Source organism: Oculina patagonica, chromosome 4 (genome assembly GCF_052425735.1).
Source record: "Oculina patagonica isolate OP01 chromosome 4, crgOcupat, whole genome shotgun sequence".
NCBI lineage: Eukaryota > Metazoa > Cnidaria > Anthozoa > Scleractinia > Oculinidae > Oculina > Oculina patagonica.
The window spans coordinates 17,578,392-17,599,002 of record NC_135761.1 but is presented as its reverse complement, the minus strand read 5'-3'; the positions used below and the strand labels follow the sequence as shown (position 1 = coordinate 17,599,002).

General features: G+C 39.0%; 2 protein-coding genes across 2 annotated transcripts in view; both read right to left on the bottom strand.

Annotated features, from left to right (window-relative positions):
• LOC144651798 (large ribosomal subunit protein mL38-like) overlaps positions 1–20,611 on the bottom strand; it is a 132,588-nt gene that overhangs the window by 108,175 nt on the left and 3,802 nt on the right. Inside the window, exons 3-5 of the mRNA XM_078511797.1 lie at positions 19,830–20,026; positions 19,187–19,259; positions 17,047–17,092 (exon numbers count right to left, since the gene is read on the bottom strand). Of these exons, the coding sequence (XP_078367923.1) occupies positions 17,047–17,092; positions 19,187–19,259; positions 19,830–20,026 (316 nt within the window). The remainder of the gene's footprint in view (positions 1–17,046; positions 17,093–19,186; positions 19,260–19,829; positions 20,027–20,611) is intronic.
• LOC144651660 (bone morphogenetic protein 1-like) lies at positions 30–12,816 on the bottom strand. The gene is made up of 9 exons (XM_078511609.1): positions 12,557–12,816; positions 11,160–11,216; positions 9,648–10,046; positions 7,969–8,367; positions 6,800–7,199; positions 5,151–5,515; positions 3,732–4,121; positions 1,844–2,248; positions 30–816 (listed from the first exon to the last, which is right to left on the bottom strand). The coding sequence occupies exons 1-9, from the start codon at positions 12,585–12,587 to the stop codon at positions 560–562; spliced, it is 2,703 nt and encodes a 900-aa protein (XP_078367735.1). The 5' UTR covers positions 12,588–12,816; the 3' UTR covers positions 30–559.

The following is a 20,611-nucleotide window of genomic DNA, read 5'->3' as shown; positions in this document are numbered from 1 at the left end:
TGATGATGATGAAGCCAGGTATGTCATGCTTTTTCTCTAGCTCTTTTATTCTGCTTTACGCTTGACAACCTAAACTATAGCTACTCCTCAGCACTTTAGAAGGCTGGTACAAACAGTAAAAGTATAGGCTTATAAACATTAATTTTGTTATATTATTTTTGCTTGTTTGTTTTGTGTGCAGTTTGACTGCAAGTTATATAACTTCAACTGAGTGTTGATGAACCTTAAACTTCTACTTATTATTCAGTGGGTAAAATAATCCAACATTGTTTACAAACCACAAATAAATAGGAATATTCCCTTTTGTGCAAAGCACAGTGAAGAGAATCAATTTTCTTTCGCCTAAACTAAAAGGAATTTCACCTTGTTTTGTTATTATATGTTACAAATATTTGGTAAGTGAGTGAGTGAGTGAGTGAATTTAGGCCAACATCATTTCTTGAACTCCCAGGTAATGTAGATACTTGGTCCTGAACACTCTGTTGCCATGAATTTTGTCGTCCTAGTGCTGGGAACTGGAAAACATTTCTTTTCTGATGGTAGGGTGCTGCTGATGGGTTTAATTGCTAATCAGAGGGGTGTTCTGTTCTGGGTTTGTTGGGACTGGAGCATAACCCACTGTGAGGGGTGGATCAGTCATTTCTGACTGAGCGGGATGGGATGCCGAGGTCTTGATTAATGCCATTGGTACTTGGTCTCCCGCTTCTGTGTTTTGCTTCTTTCTCGTCATTTTTATGCACACCGCACAGCAGACAAGTGTAATCATGACTACTACACCAACAGTCACAGCAACAGGTATAACCCAATTTCGAGGCTCTGGAAGTAAAGCAAAGATAAAAAGGTAAGGGTTAAGCCTGCAGTCGAGCCAAGTGGCTCATCAGGCCAGAGCTTATCCCGGTTTCTGTCGCATTAAGCTACTAGGAGTATTAATTTTCTACTCCCCCCTGGATGGGATGCTAGTCCATTGCAGGGTTACCCCCCAGCAGTAATTTCGCTGGTACCCATTTATACACCTGGGTGGAGATTGGCACTATGAGAGTAAAGTGTCTTGCCTAAGAACACAACGCAGTGCCCCAGCCAGGTCTCGCCCCCGGACCGCTCGATCCGGAGTCCGGTGCACTAACCATTAGGCCACAGGGCCTCCCACTAAATAAAGCAAAGGAAATACTCAAAATCAGTTGAGGAAGAAACCTAAACAAGGTTACAGAGAAGTAGCTGTTCAAAGTAAAGTACCCAGCCCTAGCCTGGTAATATTACTCCTTCATCTGCCTTGGCATCAACAACATAAATGTATGGTATATTCAACTTTGCCTTGCAAAACATGTAAAGGAAACAAAATGATAGATACTGCGCCACTAACTGCAATGAAAAATACGACAATAAACGTCAATAACGTTGCGAATTTTGGCCAGGTGGCGCGGTAAAAACGCCACTTTTCTTTCAGCCTTGTGCCGGTTCTTTTCAGTTATGTCCTCAGTTATGTATTCTAACCGTATTATAACAGGAAATTTCCACCGCATCATCTTTAATTGAAAAAAAAAACGGATTTTTTTATTGCGTTTTTTTGCAATTCTTTTTACAATGACAACCTTTAAAGCCGAGTTAAGTTTCCTCAGAAACAGTATTCCCTTTATCACATCAGTATGGTAAAGACATACTGTGCATTCACTTGCTCACATGTCAACCTATCTTTGGATAACTTTTCAACTTTAGAGCAATTGCATGGATAAAACAGAGTCAATAGGTCTGAGACAATACAAGGAACCAAACGATAATTTACAACCTTTATCTGAGGGGCATATTTTCAGTTAATTCATGTCTGGTAATACAACTTTCAACTTACTAGACTTTGCCTTGAAAGTAGCCTTAAATCCTCTGCGTGGTGGACCGGCCTCAAGGTCTGCATAAAAACGAACCAACATATACCGACTGCTTGACTGAATGTCCTCTGGAACTGAATCACCACAGTATCTTCCTAACGACTCGTGATCACTGGTCTCGCCATCACGAATCTGCACATAATCTTTACATCCATGATTGTCGGGGAAATCCAAATCAAATCTGTCAAAGCTAAATTCTACAGTGTTTCCCTCTGGTACAGTGATCAGCCATACACAGTTCAAATCTGGGGGATAGTATTCCAGCGGACTTTGTAGAGTTCCATCTGAGCCAGTCAACTCCAAATTCTTATTGTTGATGTTTCCCGGCAAACACAACTGTTTGGAAGTGGCGGCAGTGGCCGCTACAGCTATATATGGATAAATACAAATTAATGCGTCAGCAAAAACAAGAAGCTTTATTTCAGTTTCATGCAAACAATAAGCCTCTTTGCTATGCACAAGATTAAGTGATTGTTCATCCCTTAATAACAATTTTGTAATCTTTTGGCGATAAATAGGACGCACGTATTCGATCACAAAAGAAGCTATGGTGGCAAGACCGGCCTAGTCAGTGATAATACACGGATCACACAAAGCTATGCTGTCAGTTCGGCAGATGGATTCTCAAGAGAAAGTTGGGACCAACGAAAGTTCTCCATGTCGAAAAAAGGATATCCATTTAACAGCCCGCAAAGAGAAATTGATCTTATATATTTTAAGAGGATATGCTCCCTGAAAAGATGTCAAGCCCAAATTCAAGTTCGGTGTTGCTGGTGGGCAAGAAAGAAAAAGATGGGAGGAGGAGGAGGAGGAGGAGGAGCTGTGCTAAGTGAAAGAAATCAATGCACCTATCTTGACCAATGCTTTCTTTCCCATCTTGATATTGTGAAGTTGACACTTCATTACCATGCAATCGTGGAATGTAACAGAATATCGTGTAGAACTGCATGGGCATCATCATTGGAGCACTAAAAACTGACTGCGAATGTAAAGGATCCAGGCAAGGTCCAGATGAATTGAATCATGCAATTTGATTGGGTGGTGGAGCAGTGAAATTTCATATCTGGACCGGTTGCTTGACATTTTCAAGGGGTATTTTCTTTGTTAGAAAAAGAACAAAAATCTTCTTGATTAGAATATTTTCATTGTTTTTTTTTTCGTGTAGAATTTGAATTCGTCTCGTTCCAAGAGTGACCAAACAAAAAGAACTCATTAAGAACTAATTTGGACCCCACGCCTCGACAATAAAAACAATGTCTAATATCTAAATGCGTTGAGCTTATCATTCCTGGAAAGCAAATTCAAGTAACTATTATGAAAGGGAGATGGGTATGCCAGAAGTGCATTCTTTAGTTGCAGTTAATTCGGGGAACTCTTGAAAGCAAGCACACGTGATCCCCTAAAAAGGTTGCAGAAGAGAGATGTGAAAGTTACACTACCGATACCACATTATGGGGCCGGAAGCATTCTTACAACAATTATCATAGAGGGCTTAAGGTGTACATGAACCTTAAGGCGTGTTTACACGACAGAGAAAATTAGGTACGGACTTGTCAAAGAATTGTCCGCACTTCACCACTTTTGTAGAGAAACAGTCAAATTGGAACGGGACCATAGGCGCCTATGGCGCCATTTTGATTTGACTGATTCTCTACAAAAGTGGTGAGGTCAGGATCGATTTCGTAACGGGTCCGTACTTGAATTTCTCTGTCGTGTAAACGCGCTTTGAAAGCGCGTTTGCCATCTTTGGCCAACGATATCATGACGTGGGTTGACGTATTTTCTGGGGGAGTTTTTTAAGACATTGTTTGGTCCATGTATTGCATATTAAGGCTAACACTTCTAACTTACTTGGTTTATCCTCTGCTGTGAATGTTGCTCGAAACCCGTCAAATAGTTTGAAAGGACCTGTTCTAAAACGCACCGTCATGTACCGACCGCTAGAGCGTATGTCCTCTGGCCGAGTACTGTAACCACACAGTCTACCTTTACTCTCGCTATAACTGTACTTCCCGTCTAGCACCTCCACATAATCTGGTAAACAAGGGGTTCTTTCCGGTAAACTAAACATGTGAAAAGTAAGTCTCACAATCTTCCCATCCGGTACAGTTATAAGCCAAGTGCAGCTCAAATGCGACGGATACCTTTCCTCTGGACTGTGCAGAGTTCCACTTAAACCAGTAAATTTCAAGTTGTTATTGTAGATGTTCCCAGGAAAACAAAACTCCTTTGGGTTTCCAGCTACAGGAAAAAAAAAATAGAAAAATTATAAAAAATTTTTCTCATTACTGCCGTGCATAAAGCTGTCAGAAGGCTTCATTTTGTCATATACCGTATAGTTCCCTGGATAAGCCGCACCTTTTCCCTAAAAATTTAAGTCAAAAATCGGGGGTGCGGCTTATCTACGGAAACATCTGTTGTTGGAGTTCTCAAAGGTATTTGAGGTGGCGAGAATGTCACGAGGGCTCAGTATTATTATTATCGTTACAATAAAAAATTGATGCCGGTAAACAAAGTACTGTACTGTATGGCCCAGTTTTCACCAGCCTCCTAAGCAGACATTCTTTTTGCTCGGAGGAAAAATTGCGTGGCGAGGCAAAAGAACGTCAGCGAAGGAGGCTAAGTTTTCACTGGAAAGCAGCTCTTTTTTCTCACAAAAGCAAATATTATGATGACGGCCAGAGAAAGATAGTTGTCATATTTGCCGTTTTTCATTATCAGATTTTTCATTTATTACTAGTGAAGCATAGCGGGAGATGAGGTTTACATTGATGTTTCTAACAATTGTTGCGAGCCATGTCGTATTTATACGAAATACTCTGTCTGGCCATTACGGCCAGCATATCGCGTCACGTTACGTCGCGAGGATTCTCCTAATGTAAGTTACACCCAATAGGGTAAGATTTTGACTATTTTAGTCTGAAACAATTTAAGGTTTGTGCACTCTGGTAAGCGAAGCCCCATACCTGAGAAAATCTGGTAAACCCTTCGAGCTGAAATATTATTATATAAGCTGAAATATTATATTATAGTTGTCAAGTAATGGTCTGCATGTCTGTACGGAATTGCAGAATTGTGGTAAATGATTAACAACGTGAAATTGAAGCTCCTTGTTTACCTAAAAGGTTTCAAGAAGCGTACTGTCACAGACCCCTACCCAAATTTTTGGGGAGCACACCTCCCCTGGGCAAAACTCATCTCTACTACTTTGCTTAAAGAGCAAGACTTCACAAGAAAGCGTTTAAATAACTGTAAAGGAGAGGTACTTACGGGGATCCAAAGCTTCAAAGCGTGCTTTGAAACCCCTCTGCTCACTTGCCCATAAACGAGACGCGGAATAAAACTTAATCCACATGTAACTCCTACTGGAATAATAAACATCTTCTCCATAATAACGAAGGAGCTCTGTACTGTTTTGTAGCTGTCCATCACGCATTATTATGTAGTCTTCAGTAAATGTACTGAAAAGATTTAAATCTTCAAAGGTCAGCTTCACTCTTTTGCCAGCAGGAACAGAGATGACCCAAATGCAACTGATGTTTTCTGGGTAAGGAACAGGGTAATTAGGGGTAAAGAATGTACCAGAAGAACCATTGAGCATATGGACTTCATCACTCCAAGTTGACGATCGACATGTCGTTTGCAACTAAATACATGCCCAAAGAGGCATTCCAAAACGTGAGTAGAACTGTTTAATTGAAGTCTAGATTAGCTACCAGGTTAAATGTAAGTAGTCTCTAGTCTAACTTAAAAAAAGAGATCACACTTTAAGGTTAAGGTCTGGAGAGAATAATTCCAATTACATACACTGAATATACCACATTTGAGAAACATCAGCTTGATTTACAACCCATCCATCCGCCACGTTTTTTTGGCAAGTTTAGCAAACCTATAGGCTTAGTAACCATGCATGTACTATGCAATACTACTATTTATTATATAAACTGCAGTGGTATAGCGAGTGGTAGCAAATCGAAAAAACTGGTATGACATGTGTGGATAAAAATGATATCCACACGTGGGATATCATTTTTGACCAATCAGCTCGCAGAGTTTGCCGTGTTTCAATGCTCAATACGCCACATTTTATCGATATTAAGTCGAAACATCTTCAGATCTTCTTAAAACTTCGGAAAATGTTCGGAATCATTCGTACAACCTTCGGACAACATTTTGAAAATCTTCGGAAATCTTCGGAAAATGGTCAGAAATCTTCGGAAAATCGTCAAAAACATCGTAATTAGTACGTTTATATAATAAACAGAATATTACATGGTTGCTTGGATATATGAAATTTATCTTCTCGTGTTCAAAACTGATATCTCACTCGTGGGCTATCGATTTGAACACTCGAAGATAAATTTCATATCTCCGTGCAACCATGTTTTATCTTCTGTATATATTTCCTTCTCATTTGGTGGGTATGACGTCACAAACTCAGGTTCTCGATCAATCAACATGCATCACGTGGTATGTTTGGCTGTAAAACGTGATCAATGGTTTTTGCATGACATGTTGAGACGTGAGTTGGTTCTCGTGGTAAAAAACCCCCGATTCAACTGCTGACGTATTAATTTATTCAATTCTTTTTCAATTTTTGAACCTTGAGAGTGGGCGCTTGTTCGAGGCTGGGCGCTTGTTAAATTTTCACCATTTTCAGCAAGTAGTAAGTTTACTCTGCAACGAAACCATTAATAATAACATGTACCAAAGCAGAATTTTAACCGTTCATTGAAAGTTTCTGTAAAATACTAAGAACTTCGTCTTCCTATAGCTCTCAAGATTGGCAGTACAATGTAATGCATGTGATGCATGTTCAATCATCGTGAAGAGGGTGAAAAAATCATAGGTGTTGCGGCAACTGGGACGAGTAGTAAAAATAATCACTTTACAGTGCAAACATTTAACTGCAGCTAAAGGATAATATAATAATACCTTTGTTCACAGCTGAGAAACTGAAGCTAAAACCTTTGTAAGTAACACGTCTGTCCGTGTCAAACTCGACATACAGGTCTAGACCAGTGGAATAGAGAACATCAGGACGGATCGTTTCACAATAAGTTCCAAGAAGGGTTGACACGGTGCTGTTACCATCATAAAACTTGAGTTTGTCATTGCAGTCACCATAAAAGCCTTCCAGCTTGAAATCCCTGCTGAACGTTACCCTTACTATGTAGTCATCAGATGGAAGGTTACTGTCGACTTTAAGTATCCACTTACATCGCGCGTTTTTGTCATACCGCATAGGATAATTGGGACTTGTAAGGGTTCTGTTGTGGGATGCAGATGCAGTAAGCACCTGACTGTAATATGGACAAACTAAAGATTGAAAAATGGATATAAAAATGTCATTAACCACATGTTTGTTAGTAGCCTGGACCATTATTAATGAGCTCATGAATTGTTTGCAGAAAATGCTTTAAATTTCGACATATACAATCAAATGACACCTGACACTGGGAAAAAGCTTAATTTTGCTTTTTCCGAGCCAGGTGGGGCGGAGGGGGACTACGGTACCTTGATATGTGTCACTGGATAGAGTCCCATATTATGCTTCAATGCCCGCAAACAATGGTTTCAACAGTTCAATGAACAATGGTTTTATATTTACCGTATTTTTGTCCACCCCAGCTTAAAAATTGAAACCAATGTTCGTAGCCACTGGAGCGAATGCAGTAAAAGTATATTTTTGACCTTCCAGGTCTGTAATAGGGTCGAGTGTTAGGGTTCAAGAGATAAAAAATAATTACATGTATTCCATTGGGGATGGAGAAGGGAAAGTAAAGACGAAGTCCATTTATCATGGACAACGCAAAGTTTCCTAAAATGTTTAGCAAGTTTCAATTTCAGTTTTTATGTTCAACAGTTTCAATCCCCTTTATGATAAAGGGGATTAAGACGAGCATTGCAATTCAACTGTTACAAGTAATATTCATCATACCACAAAAAGTAAGTAAGCCAAAGATCAATACAAAAAATGGCAGTTTTTATCAGGCTGTCAAGGTATAGATCTTATATTCTGGACCTTAATTTTTATGACCTGTTTAGTATAGTGTATAACACAGTAAGATTGGAAATTCTGACATACTGGTTTTATCCTCTGCTGTAAATGTGGCCTTAACATTCACGTAAAATGATGACAAATTGCTTGATCTGAAACGCACCCACATGTACCGACCACTTGAGCGAATGCTCCCTAGATTCTCATAATCGCAGAATCTTCCTCTACTTGTACTAAAACTGTTATTGCCATCTAGAACTTCCACATACTGCCTAACGCATTTCCGAGAATAGACTAAATGAAACACATCAAAGATGAGTTTCACAATGTTCCCCTCTGGTACAGAAATAAGCCAATCACAGCTCATTTCTATAGGGTATATGCCACGGCCAGCCATTGGATTCTGCAGAGTTCCTTTTAAGCCTGTTAATGTCAGGTTGTTATTGTAGATGTTCCCACGGAAACACAACTTCTTGGAACTTGCAGCTATAAAAAATTGATATCAGTACTTTATCATTAATATAATAATGTGGGAGGAGTGGTGACCAGGGTGAGTGTGCAAGTGTTGTTGGGCAAAAAATAAAACTTTTACATTATCTCATAGTTAACAAATGTCAATTATATTCTTCTTTCTCAAAAGACTTTGGGCACCGGGAATTCTCAGAATTTTCTTGTTGATTTCTGAACCAAGGAATTCTTCAAAAATCTTTGAAAGTCCTTGTTTGGTCAAAGTTATTACACCATACTTGCTATTTGAGAAATTGATAGGTTTTTGCCTACCATCGGGGGGGGGGGGGGGGGGGGTTGGCAGAGGGGTCTGAACCTCCCGCCTCCCGTACCTTTTACTCCCGCTTCCCGCCCCTTTCCGTAGCTGTTATCTCCCGTTTGTTTCATGTTTATTGCGAAATATAATGAAATGTTACGGAATTTCACTCGTTTTCTCCTGGTTCCCGCCACCTTAAGAAGTTTTAAGAATCCCGCTTTCCGCCCTCTCTCCTCCCACTTCCCGCCCCTTTTCTCCCGGGCTCCCGCCCCCTGTCCCCCTCTACTACCATGATTTCAAAAGCTTTTTCTGGTCCCAGCCATGCCAAACAAAATTACCGGTAGTTATAGCTTCTTACTCAAAAAAAAAAAACAACAACAACAGGTTATAAATTTTTTAACTACCGGTAGTTGCAATATGTATCACTTAGGTTTTAAAACATAACTAGTTAGAAAAAAATTAACTAACTAGTTGAAACTTAAATTATCTGCAACAAAGACATTAATTTTATGTTACTCTGTAGAAGTGATTTAATCATTTATTTTACAAATCAAAGTAATGTAACTTTGATTGGAATACCTAATGTAACAGTCTATTGACAACTTTCTGACCCCTCTCCCCCCCCCAGGGATAGAAGAAAAATTATTCTATTGGGGATGGGGAAGGGAAAATACATGTAGAGACAAAGACCATCACATTCATCAAGGAAAAAGCATGGTCTCCAATTAAAGAGTTTTACGTAAAGGGGATTAAAATTTCACATTCTAACATTTCCTCTTGGCTCCACTATTTGTATTCCTCCTGGTTTTTAATTTTGCAAGTAATACCAAATTGCACCACTTGAAGTTTGAAAACTAAAGATCAGTGCACAAATTAAATTTCTGGATAATTTTAACCTCAAAGCTGTCATGATAATTCTTAGATGATTGTTACTTTTTGGACCCTTTTTACAACATGCATGCATCATTGGTATTACACAGTAAGATTTGCAATTGGCACATACCGGATTTATCCTCCGCTGTAAATGAAGCCTCAAATCTTCTATGATGTGACGACAAGTTGTCAGATCTGAAACGCACCCACATGTACCGACCACTTGAGCGAATGCTCCCTGGATTGACGTAACCACAGAACCTTCCTCTTCTCTTACTAGAGCTGTTATTGCCATCTAGAACTTCCACATACTGCCTTGGACATTCCTTGGGAAAGTCATCAGGTTCCAAATGAAACACGTCAAAGACTAGTTTCACAATTTTCCCTTCTGGTACAGTGATAAGCCAATCACAGCTCATTTTTATAGAATAGTTAAGCTTCGGATTCTGCAGAGTTCCATTTAAGCCAGTCAATGTCAGGTTGTTATTGTAGATATTCCCAGGTAAACACAACTGCTTGGAAGTTGCAGCTGTGAAAAAAAAAAAATCATTTCAGTATTTTATAAGTTGAACACTTCAAATCCATGCTAAAATCAGTCAACTGATATTGACAATAAGAGATTACACATAATTTGGTTGAGGTAGACATAATTTGGAAGCTGATGTGGCTTAAGGTCATTGCCCTGTATTGTATTGCGCATCCTTACTGCACAGAATTTTACGTGTAATTAGCGCGCGTACATAAACAAAATGGCGGCTTTTTTCTATGCGGCTTAGTTTGCGAGAGAAGTTAATTGTCGCTTTCTCGTAAATGAGTATGGTGACCTATTAAATTTGTGTGATCAGATAGACTATAAATTTTAAAAGGTATAAAATGCGTAAAAAAATAAAAAAAATAACTGTCTTCTTTACTCATCTCAATTTTTGACATTTCATGGATTATCAAAACTGTTTTTGTTGCGTTTCATGAATTTAAATGGTTACTTATGCAATTTTGCAGATGTGAGACATTATTTGTCACGTAATGATTTTGAGCCACGAAATATCCTTGCTCTGAAGCCTTGGTAGAAAGGTTTCTGGAGTTTGACCCCACGTCACCCTTTCAGTTTAGCCAGAAACCTATAAGGGTTGAAATGTGTAACTTCCTATGATTTGCATAATTGTACAAAGCGTTTGCACATTCGTTTCCATTAAGTACCATATTTGGAAAATCACGAAAAAAAATTAACCAATCAAAATTGCAATATTTGGATTAAATTTGCAGTGCATGCTAGCTTGCACTCGATGGCATAATCTTGTTTTTGAACAAGCTTGGTTGAAAAAAATTAAATTCGGTTAAATTCTCCTGTTTTATCTAGTAGTCTCGAGAACTACTCTTGTATACAATTAAAGGATTTCTTTAGTTTGTGTAAGAAATTTATGGTGCTTAGGTCGGAATTCAAGTAAGTCACTGCAAAACTGAAAATGTTGTTGCGTGTGTCACATAAACGTGTGTAAAGCATTCGTGCGTTACACGTTTCAACCCCTTATGAGTTTCTGGTTTAGCATGATGATTTTCTTTCTTCTCTTTGTTTGGGGGCAGAGGGGGAGGAGTATAAATATTTTCTGGAAGCATACTGACTAACACATTAACTGCAACTTACATGAATTACTGTTCTGTGCAAATGTAATTCTTGTTACCCAGGAAACCAATATCAAACCTAAAAACGTAAGAGAAATATAATATTACAAAATAAATATACCGGTACTTTATTCTCTTTAATGTCTGCGGGTTCTTAAATTCGTGATTTTCGCGATTTTAAAAAATATGCAAACTTAAAGACCTGTGAAAAATAATGACTGCGAACTTTAATGTCGCGAAATTTAATGGACAAGGAGCTAATCAGCCAATAACTTTAGATGTTACACATGTAATAAGTGTCAAGATTCGCTCTCAAGTTTTTCTTTGGAATCAGAGGAATCATCTTCGAACACTTCCTCCAATGCATCCTTTGTACAGTCGTCAAATTGACCATCCTGCTCCGTACAAGTTTGGTAAAAAAGCAAAAAAAGGCATTGAATCATCAATTACGCCAAAATAAATTGCCTGCAAACATGATTTTTTCTCCCCAGTCGCGAAATTAAAGACTTAGGAACTGTGGCGAGAAAATTTTCGCAAAATAAAGGTCCCACGAAAATAAAGGAGAATAAGGTAATAGGATAAAATCACACTGCCAATGTCCACAAGTCTAGAGGGGTGGCTTATTCATAAATGGTCCTTAAAAAATGCCCTAAAGGTTCCCTGTGAACAGAGCAGAAAAATGAATATTCTGCTCTGATCAAATTTTAGATAATTTTTTTACAGCCACGCCTGTTATAAGGATGTGTCAACATTCTAAAGTGAAGTGTTTCGTTTCTATGATGAGATTTAAAACAGGTCTTATAAACGAATACGAATGATCAAATACGAATAAAACATTTAAATATTGTGTAAATAAAAATGATCAAATACGAATGAAATATTTATCAAGTATCTTTTTGTAAATAAACGGAAATTGCCTCGCCTTAAAAATTAAAGACTTAGCAAGACAGCGAAATCAAAATCCCACTGTACAAACCTGAGAATTTTCTTTCCTATCCTTACAAAAGAAATCGAGTTTCTGAGACGGATTTTAGAAACAAATCAAGACTGACAAACGCGAAAAATCTGACTAAACATGTGCAAGATCGAGATGCACTACACGAGCAAAATAAGATGTACATGTAAGGATGTCCCTGAAGGGCATCCGACAAGATGGCCCCCATAAAAGCGTTACAGTACCCTACTATCAACTCACCGAACCGATTTACTGTTATATTTCTGACATCAGTATCTTATTAAACTCGTTCTAGTGTAATGTATACATTTTGTGTTTATTTTGATTGTTCGACGGCCTGCAACATAATGCCGATCGTGTAACTGACAGCTCGTGTAAACTGTGTCAAGAAAGGTCTGTAGCTCAGTCTCAGTACGACAAATGTAACGCGACATATCATAATAAGCAAAGAATAGACAACTTACCTACAATTTTCCAGGCTGTCAAAATTTCCATGGTGAGATTTCTATGTAAATTCACATAACTGCTCTCAAAAGGCTAGCTGTCTAGGTTTTCGTTCACCACCAAAACAACTTTCGCGTGGAACTGGGCACTAGACACAGGACATCCATCCAGGTCCGCAATGCATAAAAATGTGTTCGAGACTAGCGATCCTTGTTAGCGTCACTGGTGAAGTGGGACAATCTAACATGCAGAGCAGTTTAACACGAAGCTGGCATGGGACATAGGGCGTCGCAGGGCATGAAGTCGAGTGCAAGCTACAAGCTTACCCAACAGCAGAAGCCCAACAGAAGGAGTCCTGCCAACAGAGAGTGTTTATTGGTGTGGACGAACAGTCTCACTGCAGAATAAGGCATCGGTAAATCTGTTCAGCTCGGACGAAAGAAATCCTAAATGGACTGTTAACTACATCATCGAGCTTCCTTGTACGTAAAAAAATAAAGATATCAACAACGGGGATTTTTGCAAATACCATCGAGATATTGCCTTTCTTTTTTTAAAAAGAAGATAATGTCTCCATTATTTCAAAGATCAAAACTTCTTATCTTGTTTTTGACGCAATGCTAACATTCTTTATTTTCGTTACAAGTTTGAACAACAAATAAATTCGTGAATAATCACATTCCTCTTTATAATACTAGAGCCGCAAGTTCTTGCGTCTGATTTGTTAAAGGAGCACTGTCACGGTAAATTAAGTCACATTCTGATTCCTTTCAAATTGAAGGAAACCTCAAAATAATAGTTTTCTAAAAAAACAACGAACGACAAATTTCAAAAACTTTGCCAATTTTTTTTTTTTTCAAAATGTGCTGTTCGTGACTTCATTATCCGTAGAAGTCGTTGGCAGCTTGCTACCAGTGTTATACCAGAATAAACTATGCACAGCTCTCCTTTTAATTTTGAATACGAAGCGACGCGACTGCGACGCCCTTAGGGACGGACCATTATTTTCTTGGGAGGGGGGGATGAAAAATTTTCCTCTGCAAACTTTTTTTTTAGTTTACGCACCTCTGCAAACATTTTTTTTCGAAATTTTTACTATTTTTTGCTATACATATCGTGTTTGCAAACAATTTATTTTGTCTTTCCAGGCCCTGCAAACAATTTTTTTCAATATTTTTCATCCCCACCCCCCCACCTCCAAAAAAAATAATGGTCCGTCCCTTAGCAGTCGGCGACAAACTACAGGCACAGGGTCTCTAGTGTTGGCAACGAGGTGAATCTTCTCCCGAAAAAGCTCGAAAAAAAATAATGCGAAACTGCACGATCCTTTCATACTTTTGTAAATCTTCTGCGGTACTAAAATAACCACAGCAAAGTGTGAACATATCACCTACTCGCAATAGTTAGACGATATATTCTCTTTCTCCCATTTCACATAAACCGCAAGGAGATATAGCGCCCGGTGGTAACGAGGTATGTCATTTCTTTAATGATTCCATCATTCAACCATTTTTTGGATACCAGATCCCACATCTGCGGTATCTCATGATCCCTGATCCAAAAACTGCAGTGAAAGTGTTGAAAGAAACAAGCTCCTGCCTTGATCCCGGAATTCGCCTTTGATCTGTGATTCCATCGCTGTGATCGCTGATTCAGGGACTTGGATAATCGAAACGACCCTGAAAGCGAGACTTGTTGTAGCCTGCGTGGCCGGCGTTCAAAGGGGAAGGAGAAGGGAAGTTCGAGCCCGCAGGCTAGACTTGTTGAGAAAAACACTCCGGCTTAGGGACCGTTCGTCCGCCCCACTCTCAAGGGAAGCGGGGGGGGGGGGGGGGTTAAAAGTTTGGAAACGTTCAATTTTGGTGTTTATTTCTTTGCCATCAGCAATATGGGGCGGGGGGGGGGGGGATTTTTTCTTACACGTTACTGACAAGACTTGAATTTGGAACCTTGGAAACTCGTGCACCGGAATTTCGGCAAACATTTCGTACCGAGTGACAAACGTGGCACAATCCATAAGGCATAGTCAAACTCGCGACTGTCAACTGAAGGGTGGGGCGTCACATGTCCAAGACCGGGTACAAGATATATTCAACCATAGTTGGTATGATTCAACGCGTCGCCAAATGCTAGTAAAGACTACTGTTTTGCCGGAATCCGCGGCGAGTGTTCACGAGAGGTGGGTGTGGGTGTGACGTTTGAAAACGTCTGGAGGTGTGACGGGGGGCAGTTATTTTGGTTTTCGTTTTCTCAGTGGGGGTAATGGGCTTTTATTAGGAAACAACACAAACTACAAAGGTTTGTAGGGGAATTTTTTTTCACCTTCATTTAGGACTGGCAAGATAAGGAAATCGCATACAGTACAGGCCACGGGATATAGCAGCATTACGCGCGTGTTTCACGTGGGTAAAGACGCGAAACTGCACGCATTTTACGCGCGCGTTTACGCGCGCGTTGTAGAAATAGTCACATGCAAGTGCGTGTGTTAAATGACACGCACATACTACGTGCAGAGGCCGAATAAAAAGCCACGAAACATTTTGAACGAGAAATTCAGTGACTGAAACTAAATTCATTTGGTTATATTTCGGAAACACTCTCACATCTAGCGGTATCTTTTCCAAATGTCTTGCAAATTGACTTTGGGACAGCAAGACAAATTGATTTTGACAGCAGGCAGCGGTCAGTTCGAGTAGAATCGAGTCGATTTGTCAACAATTTAAACCCTTTACGTAAGGTTATTTTAGCATTTCCCAAGTGTCTTGCAAATCAGTTTTGGTGAGACAGATTGACTTTAACAAAGAAGAGTTGTGTCAATTCCCACTTAAGGGCCCATTACAGTATCTTTTGGGGCCGTTGCTAGGGAGATTTCAATTGGCTGTAACTTGATATATCTTTGCTTTTATTGAACCAAATTTAGACAGGAGTTTTAGAGTGCGACTGCAAGTCAGTGGATGACGTCATCGGTGCACGTCTAATGTCACGTGACCCAGAACAAAAAACTGAGTTTTACGCAAGAAACTTACGGTCTCATTCATAGTTTGTAGTATTATGTCAATCAGTACGTTTATCTTAAAAAATGAAAGCATGCGTTTTCCGTTAGCACAAAAACTTGAACAATAAGTAAAGAAAATGTGTTCTTTTGACCACGTTTTTGAACACAACTTTAATGGTTTTTTGATTTTCCAAAAACGCATGCTTACGTTTAAAGAAAAATGTATTTTCTTTCGATTTACTGCAAAAAACAGAAGGTACGTTTTTTTCCTTCCGAGAAAAACTCGCATTTTCGTCCGTACCGGAAGTAAAATTATACGGTGACTGATTGGTTGAAATCATCGTAATTGACATTGCTGTACTAAGTTGGCTTTCCCCCCGCTCACGTACGCTTCAAAAACTATAATTTTTCGACACGGCAAACTTAACTTCTTGCTTGTATTCGGACAGCTTTAACAACGTTTACTGTCGCTCAACTAACTGTAGAGGCTAAGACAAATGTAAACAAAGGCGGTCGTAAGTATTAAAACAGTTTAGTGTGAGTTTATTTATTTTCGGCTCGTTGTAATTTGCGAATTACCGTAAACGGCGTAATTAAGTTATGTTTTGTCAAGGAGGCTACAATTCATAGTTCGGTTGAATAAATAGTTAACGTTTGTAAGCTGAAATGTTTTTATACAGGTGTTTTATATCGTTTAGTTTTCGCAGTTTTGTACCTTACTGAATTTGTCCTGTGGTTAGACTGCTGTACGAATCTTAATCAGCAGTGTCTGCAAGCAATTTACGGCAGATAAATCGAGTTCATTCTTGTATTTCTGCGGTAACTGCGTAAAAATTATCTTACCTTCGTTTCGCGAACGAAATGAATTGCTGTTTTTTTTTTCTGAGCTTCGTTTAGTTCTAGTGACAGTGCTTTAATTTTTGCCAGTAGCTTTCACAGATTTCTTCAGTGAGCTGAAGGGGAAACTGATGAAAATACGGTAGCACCGCACATTCGCATGTTTTCTAATGCATCGGCACTACTTTTAAAAATATTTTGGCGGTTTCGGATACTTGCTTCAGGCTTCGTATATGTTTTGCAATCATTTAGTATGACAAACTTTTTTTATTTCAATTTACCCAGTTTGCTTTTACTGCAGAACAAATTTCCGTCATTGAAATATGATTCTAACCGAAAGGGAACTAAACTCGCGTAAAATTTTGCCGCTAAGCTGAATCACAAATGCGAGAAAACCGGAAATAAAATTGCACTTGCGTGGCAACCGCGTAGCTTGGCAACGAGATACTGTAATGGGCCCAATTGGGTGTACTGCACAACCCACTAAATACAATCTGATCATTATCGTCAGAAACAAAAAATGAAAGAATGATCATCTATCACAAATTTAATTTTACTGAGGATAATGCTAAATTTATGAAATTATTTTGTAAATTAGTTTTATTCTGATGCCTCATGTAAGATATTGACGAGCACTGGAAATAAAAATTATCACATTATTTTGTGGCTATGACTTACATCATCCAGTGTAAAAATTCTGTATCCTTGTCTATCAAGTTACCATCTAAAAGTAATACAGACATACTTGACATTAATGTCCACTTTAAATGTCAAACTTATGTGGTCCCTTATGGAAGGTGGTTGCTTACGAGAGTCAGACCACCAAGTGGGGGGGGGGGGATCTAAAGGCTTAATCCATGCTTTAATTCATCTGTAAACCCAGAAATGCTTTATTGAAGGACACATCCAGCAATTCAAAGATATTTCAGTGCGTCCAGTGCGTGGTGGCATAAAATGGGGATGCAAGGCTAAAGGGGTGGAAAGCCAAGAGGGGGGGGGGGGGGAGGGAGGTGGGGTGCACTCTCCCACAATATGGAAGGGACAGGTATGCTCGTTGTCTTGCTTAGGGGTGTAAATTACAGATAGTTTTGGTCTGAGTTAGTTAGGGTGTTCAGGACAGGGCACCATATTCTTAGCTAAAAAGGTCTTTTTTAGGGCATGTGAAGAAATAAAGAAAACACCATCACCCTGCATTGGCAGTCTAGACCAATCAGACATGAAAAATGGTACATGTACGTATCTTTAAACAGGTTGAATCAAGCTTGAACTACTGTATTTATTCGTTTAAGCGTCCTGGGCGCTTATTAAATTTTCGGACCTTGAGAGTGGGCGCTTATTTGAGGTGGGCGCTTATTCGAGGCTGGGCGCTTATTAAATTTTCACCATTTTTAGCAAGTAGTACGCTTATTTTGCAAGAAAAAAGTAAATAATAACAGAAGGTAAAGATGTCCAAAAGCCGAATTGTTATAGCCTGAATTTCAGACATCCCTCTGTGCTCGCCTACTCGCCAGAAGAGACGTCTGAACACATTTGGCTCTAATGCCGTCCGGTGACGTCACTACCCGAAAACCGGGTAGTGATTTTGATTGGTTGATTTGAAAATTATTTGCATAATTATGTGAAATTATGACTGAAATTTACCGCGCGAGGATTGTAATTTGAAAACGTTTGCAAAAAGTTTCGAAAGAGTTCATCTTCCCAGAAATGAATTTATAAGTCATTTACCTTGAGTTTATTACTTTATTAGTTTACCTACGGATGAAGAATAGTAATGGAAACCGGTAGGTTTTAAGTTGGCGGCATTCGTCGCTTCGACATGCAGCGTTTTGCCAAATTTATACGTAATCTTGTTTTGTCAAAAAAGCCACTCGACGCTTATGTCCTGCAGCCTCGACGAGTCAGTGATTTCTGAACTCAGTGCCCACGGTCAAGTAGGATATTTTTGTATTGAATTCCGTTTCTTGATGCCTCTGTAACCGTCTAAATTGATTCATTTAAGTACTCACGAGTGTGTTGTATTCGTCAGCTGTGTAACATATTATATTTTGATCGCTAGATAAAGCAAATCAGTTCAGATTAAATCGGTTCCGTAAAAGAATATAGCCTGTAGTCAATTAAAATCTCATTCATTTGTCTCAAGTTTTCAATAGTTTACTATTAAAACAATTTTATACCCTGTAGTCTTTTATTGAAGCGATTTTTCTTTCACAATTTCATGGCCTCGACAGAAACTTTTCCGCATGAATTAAAACCAAAGTGTAGTGACGTCACCGGACGGCATTAGAGCCAAATGTGTTCAGACGTCTCTTCTGGCCAGTAGGCGAGCACTGAGGGATGTCTGAAATTCAGGCTAAATTGTTACTGATCATTGAAAGTTTTCTGTAAATTATTGAGAGGCTTGGTCTTCGGGGAAGTCTCTTGGTAGCACTTAGTCAATTTCACTCCTGTCATTTCACTTCTCTCGGTCACGTCAACTTTTAAGGGGGTGGGGGTGGGCGCTTATTCGAGGCTGGGCGCTTATTAACTTTTCCTACCTACAGGGTGGGCGCTTATTTGAGGTGGGCGCTTATTCGAGGTTGGGCGCTTAATCGAATAAATACGGTATGCCAAGATTGGTCTCCTTTAGGGGTTTAATTGGAATTTCCCTTTCAAATGAGTGTGTCCCAAAGACAAGCCAGTTCTAAGCAGGAGAAAAAAAGTGATGCATTTGCTATTTATATAGCCCAGCCGGAAGTTGGGAAGGAGGGATATGAGAAATGAGTAAGAAGAGTACAGAAAGGGGAAACATCTTACTCCTTCTGTACGCACATGTCTGTACCTGGATTAGTAAATACAAGTGTCCAATGGCTATTTTCTTCACAGGCATAGTTGACAGTTGGTTGTGAAGTGGCCTATAACAATAATTAGAACATAACATTACAGACCAAATTGATCTTGAAAGGTTACAGTGACTGTGCATGTAAGGTAATTTAGCTCAGGCCTACATTCAGGCCTAGAGGACACAGCTTATCCCAGTTTTCCTAGCGAGAAGCGCCTAGGAGTATTTCTAGTCCAACCTGGATGGGATGCCAGTATTATTGTAAGTATTAAATTTGTCGGCACCCACTAATACATGTGGGTTGAGAGAGGTACAATGAAAGTAAAGTGTCTTGCCCAAGAACACAATGCAGCTGCCCCAGCCATAGCTTGAACCCAGACCACTTGATCTAGAGTCCAGTGCACCTAGCCATTAGCCAATAAAGGGTACCACACCTTCTTACATGCACATGTACATGCAATTATATCCAACATAAATAAATTTTGATTTACAAGTATGTTACGGTTATTGCCATGAACCTGATAGTTACTCTCAGTTTCAAGGTATTACAGTATGTAAAGATTAAAAGAATATTTAAAACAAGCATCACTAAAAATATCAACACTATTTTTCAACATAATTTGTTATATACTCTGCTTTATACCTGAGATGGTGTCAGAAAGTTTCCATTTAGCACATGATCTGTGTCTCCAAATGTTACTGACAATCTAACTGTTGGTGTGAACTCCTCTCCATTGAAAATGTGCTTAAAAATATCATAGTGCCTGGCTAGCTTTTTTGTTGTGGAAAATTCGTTCTTTGCCATCCATTCCTTTCTTACTGTGTCCAGTGGTATAAGTACTGTTGAATTCAAATCAGAAAGATTATATATATTTTATTTTATGAAATAGCAAAGATACTATATACACCCACTCTGATTGGCCAAAATGGTAAAAAACCTATGTACCATTGTACAGGTAAACTCCTACTTCCCAACATGGCAGCACCACAAACGACTACGCGTAAGGACGTAGAATTACTTAATGTTAGTTTAATGTGTCATTTTGGCATTTTCGTCTATCTGATGATCAAAACAAATATGATTTGAATAAATGATCATAATTATAAAACCTTACTGATGGTTGATCCCTGAAATCGATTTTTTCCCTGCCCACTAGAGTGGGAGCGAAGGGAGGAACTTGAGGAAAAAAAATATGCAGAAACAAACATATGAGAAGTAACACAATAAACAGTTCCACTTTCATTGAACTGGCATGATATTAATAACATGGATATCTTTTTATTCAACATTTACTCAGAAACCTTAGTACATGAACGGAAAAAAACTACTACCGGTAATTATTGGTCGCAATAAAAGCTTACAGTACTTGAATTTTTTGATGGCAGAAACTTACACTGAGTCCTTGTACTTGCTCAAATATTGAT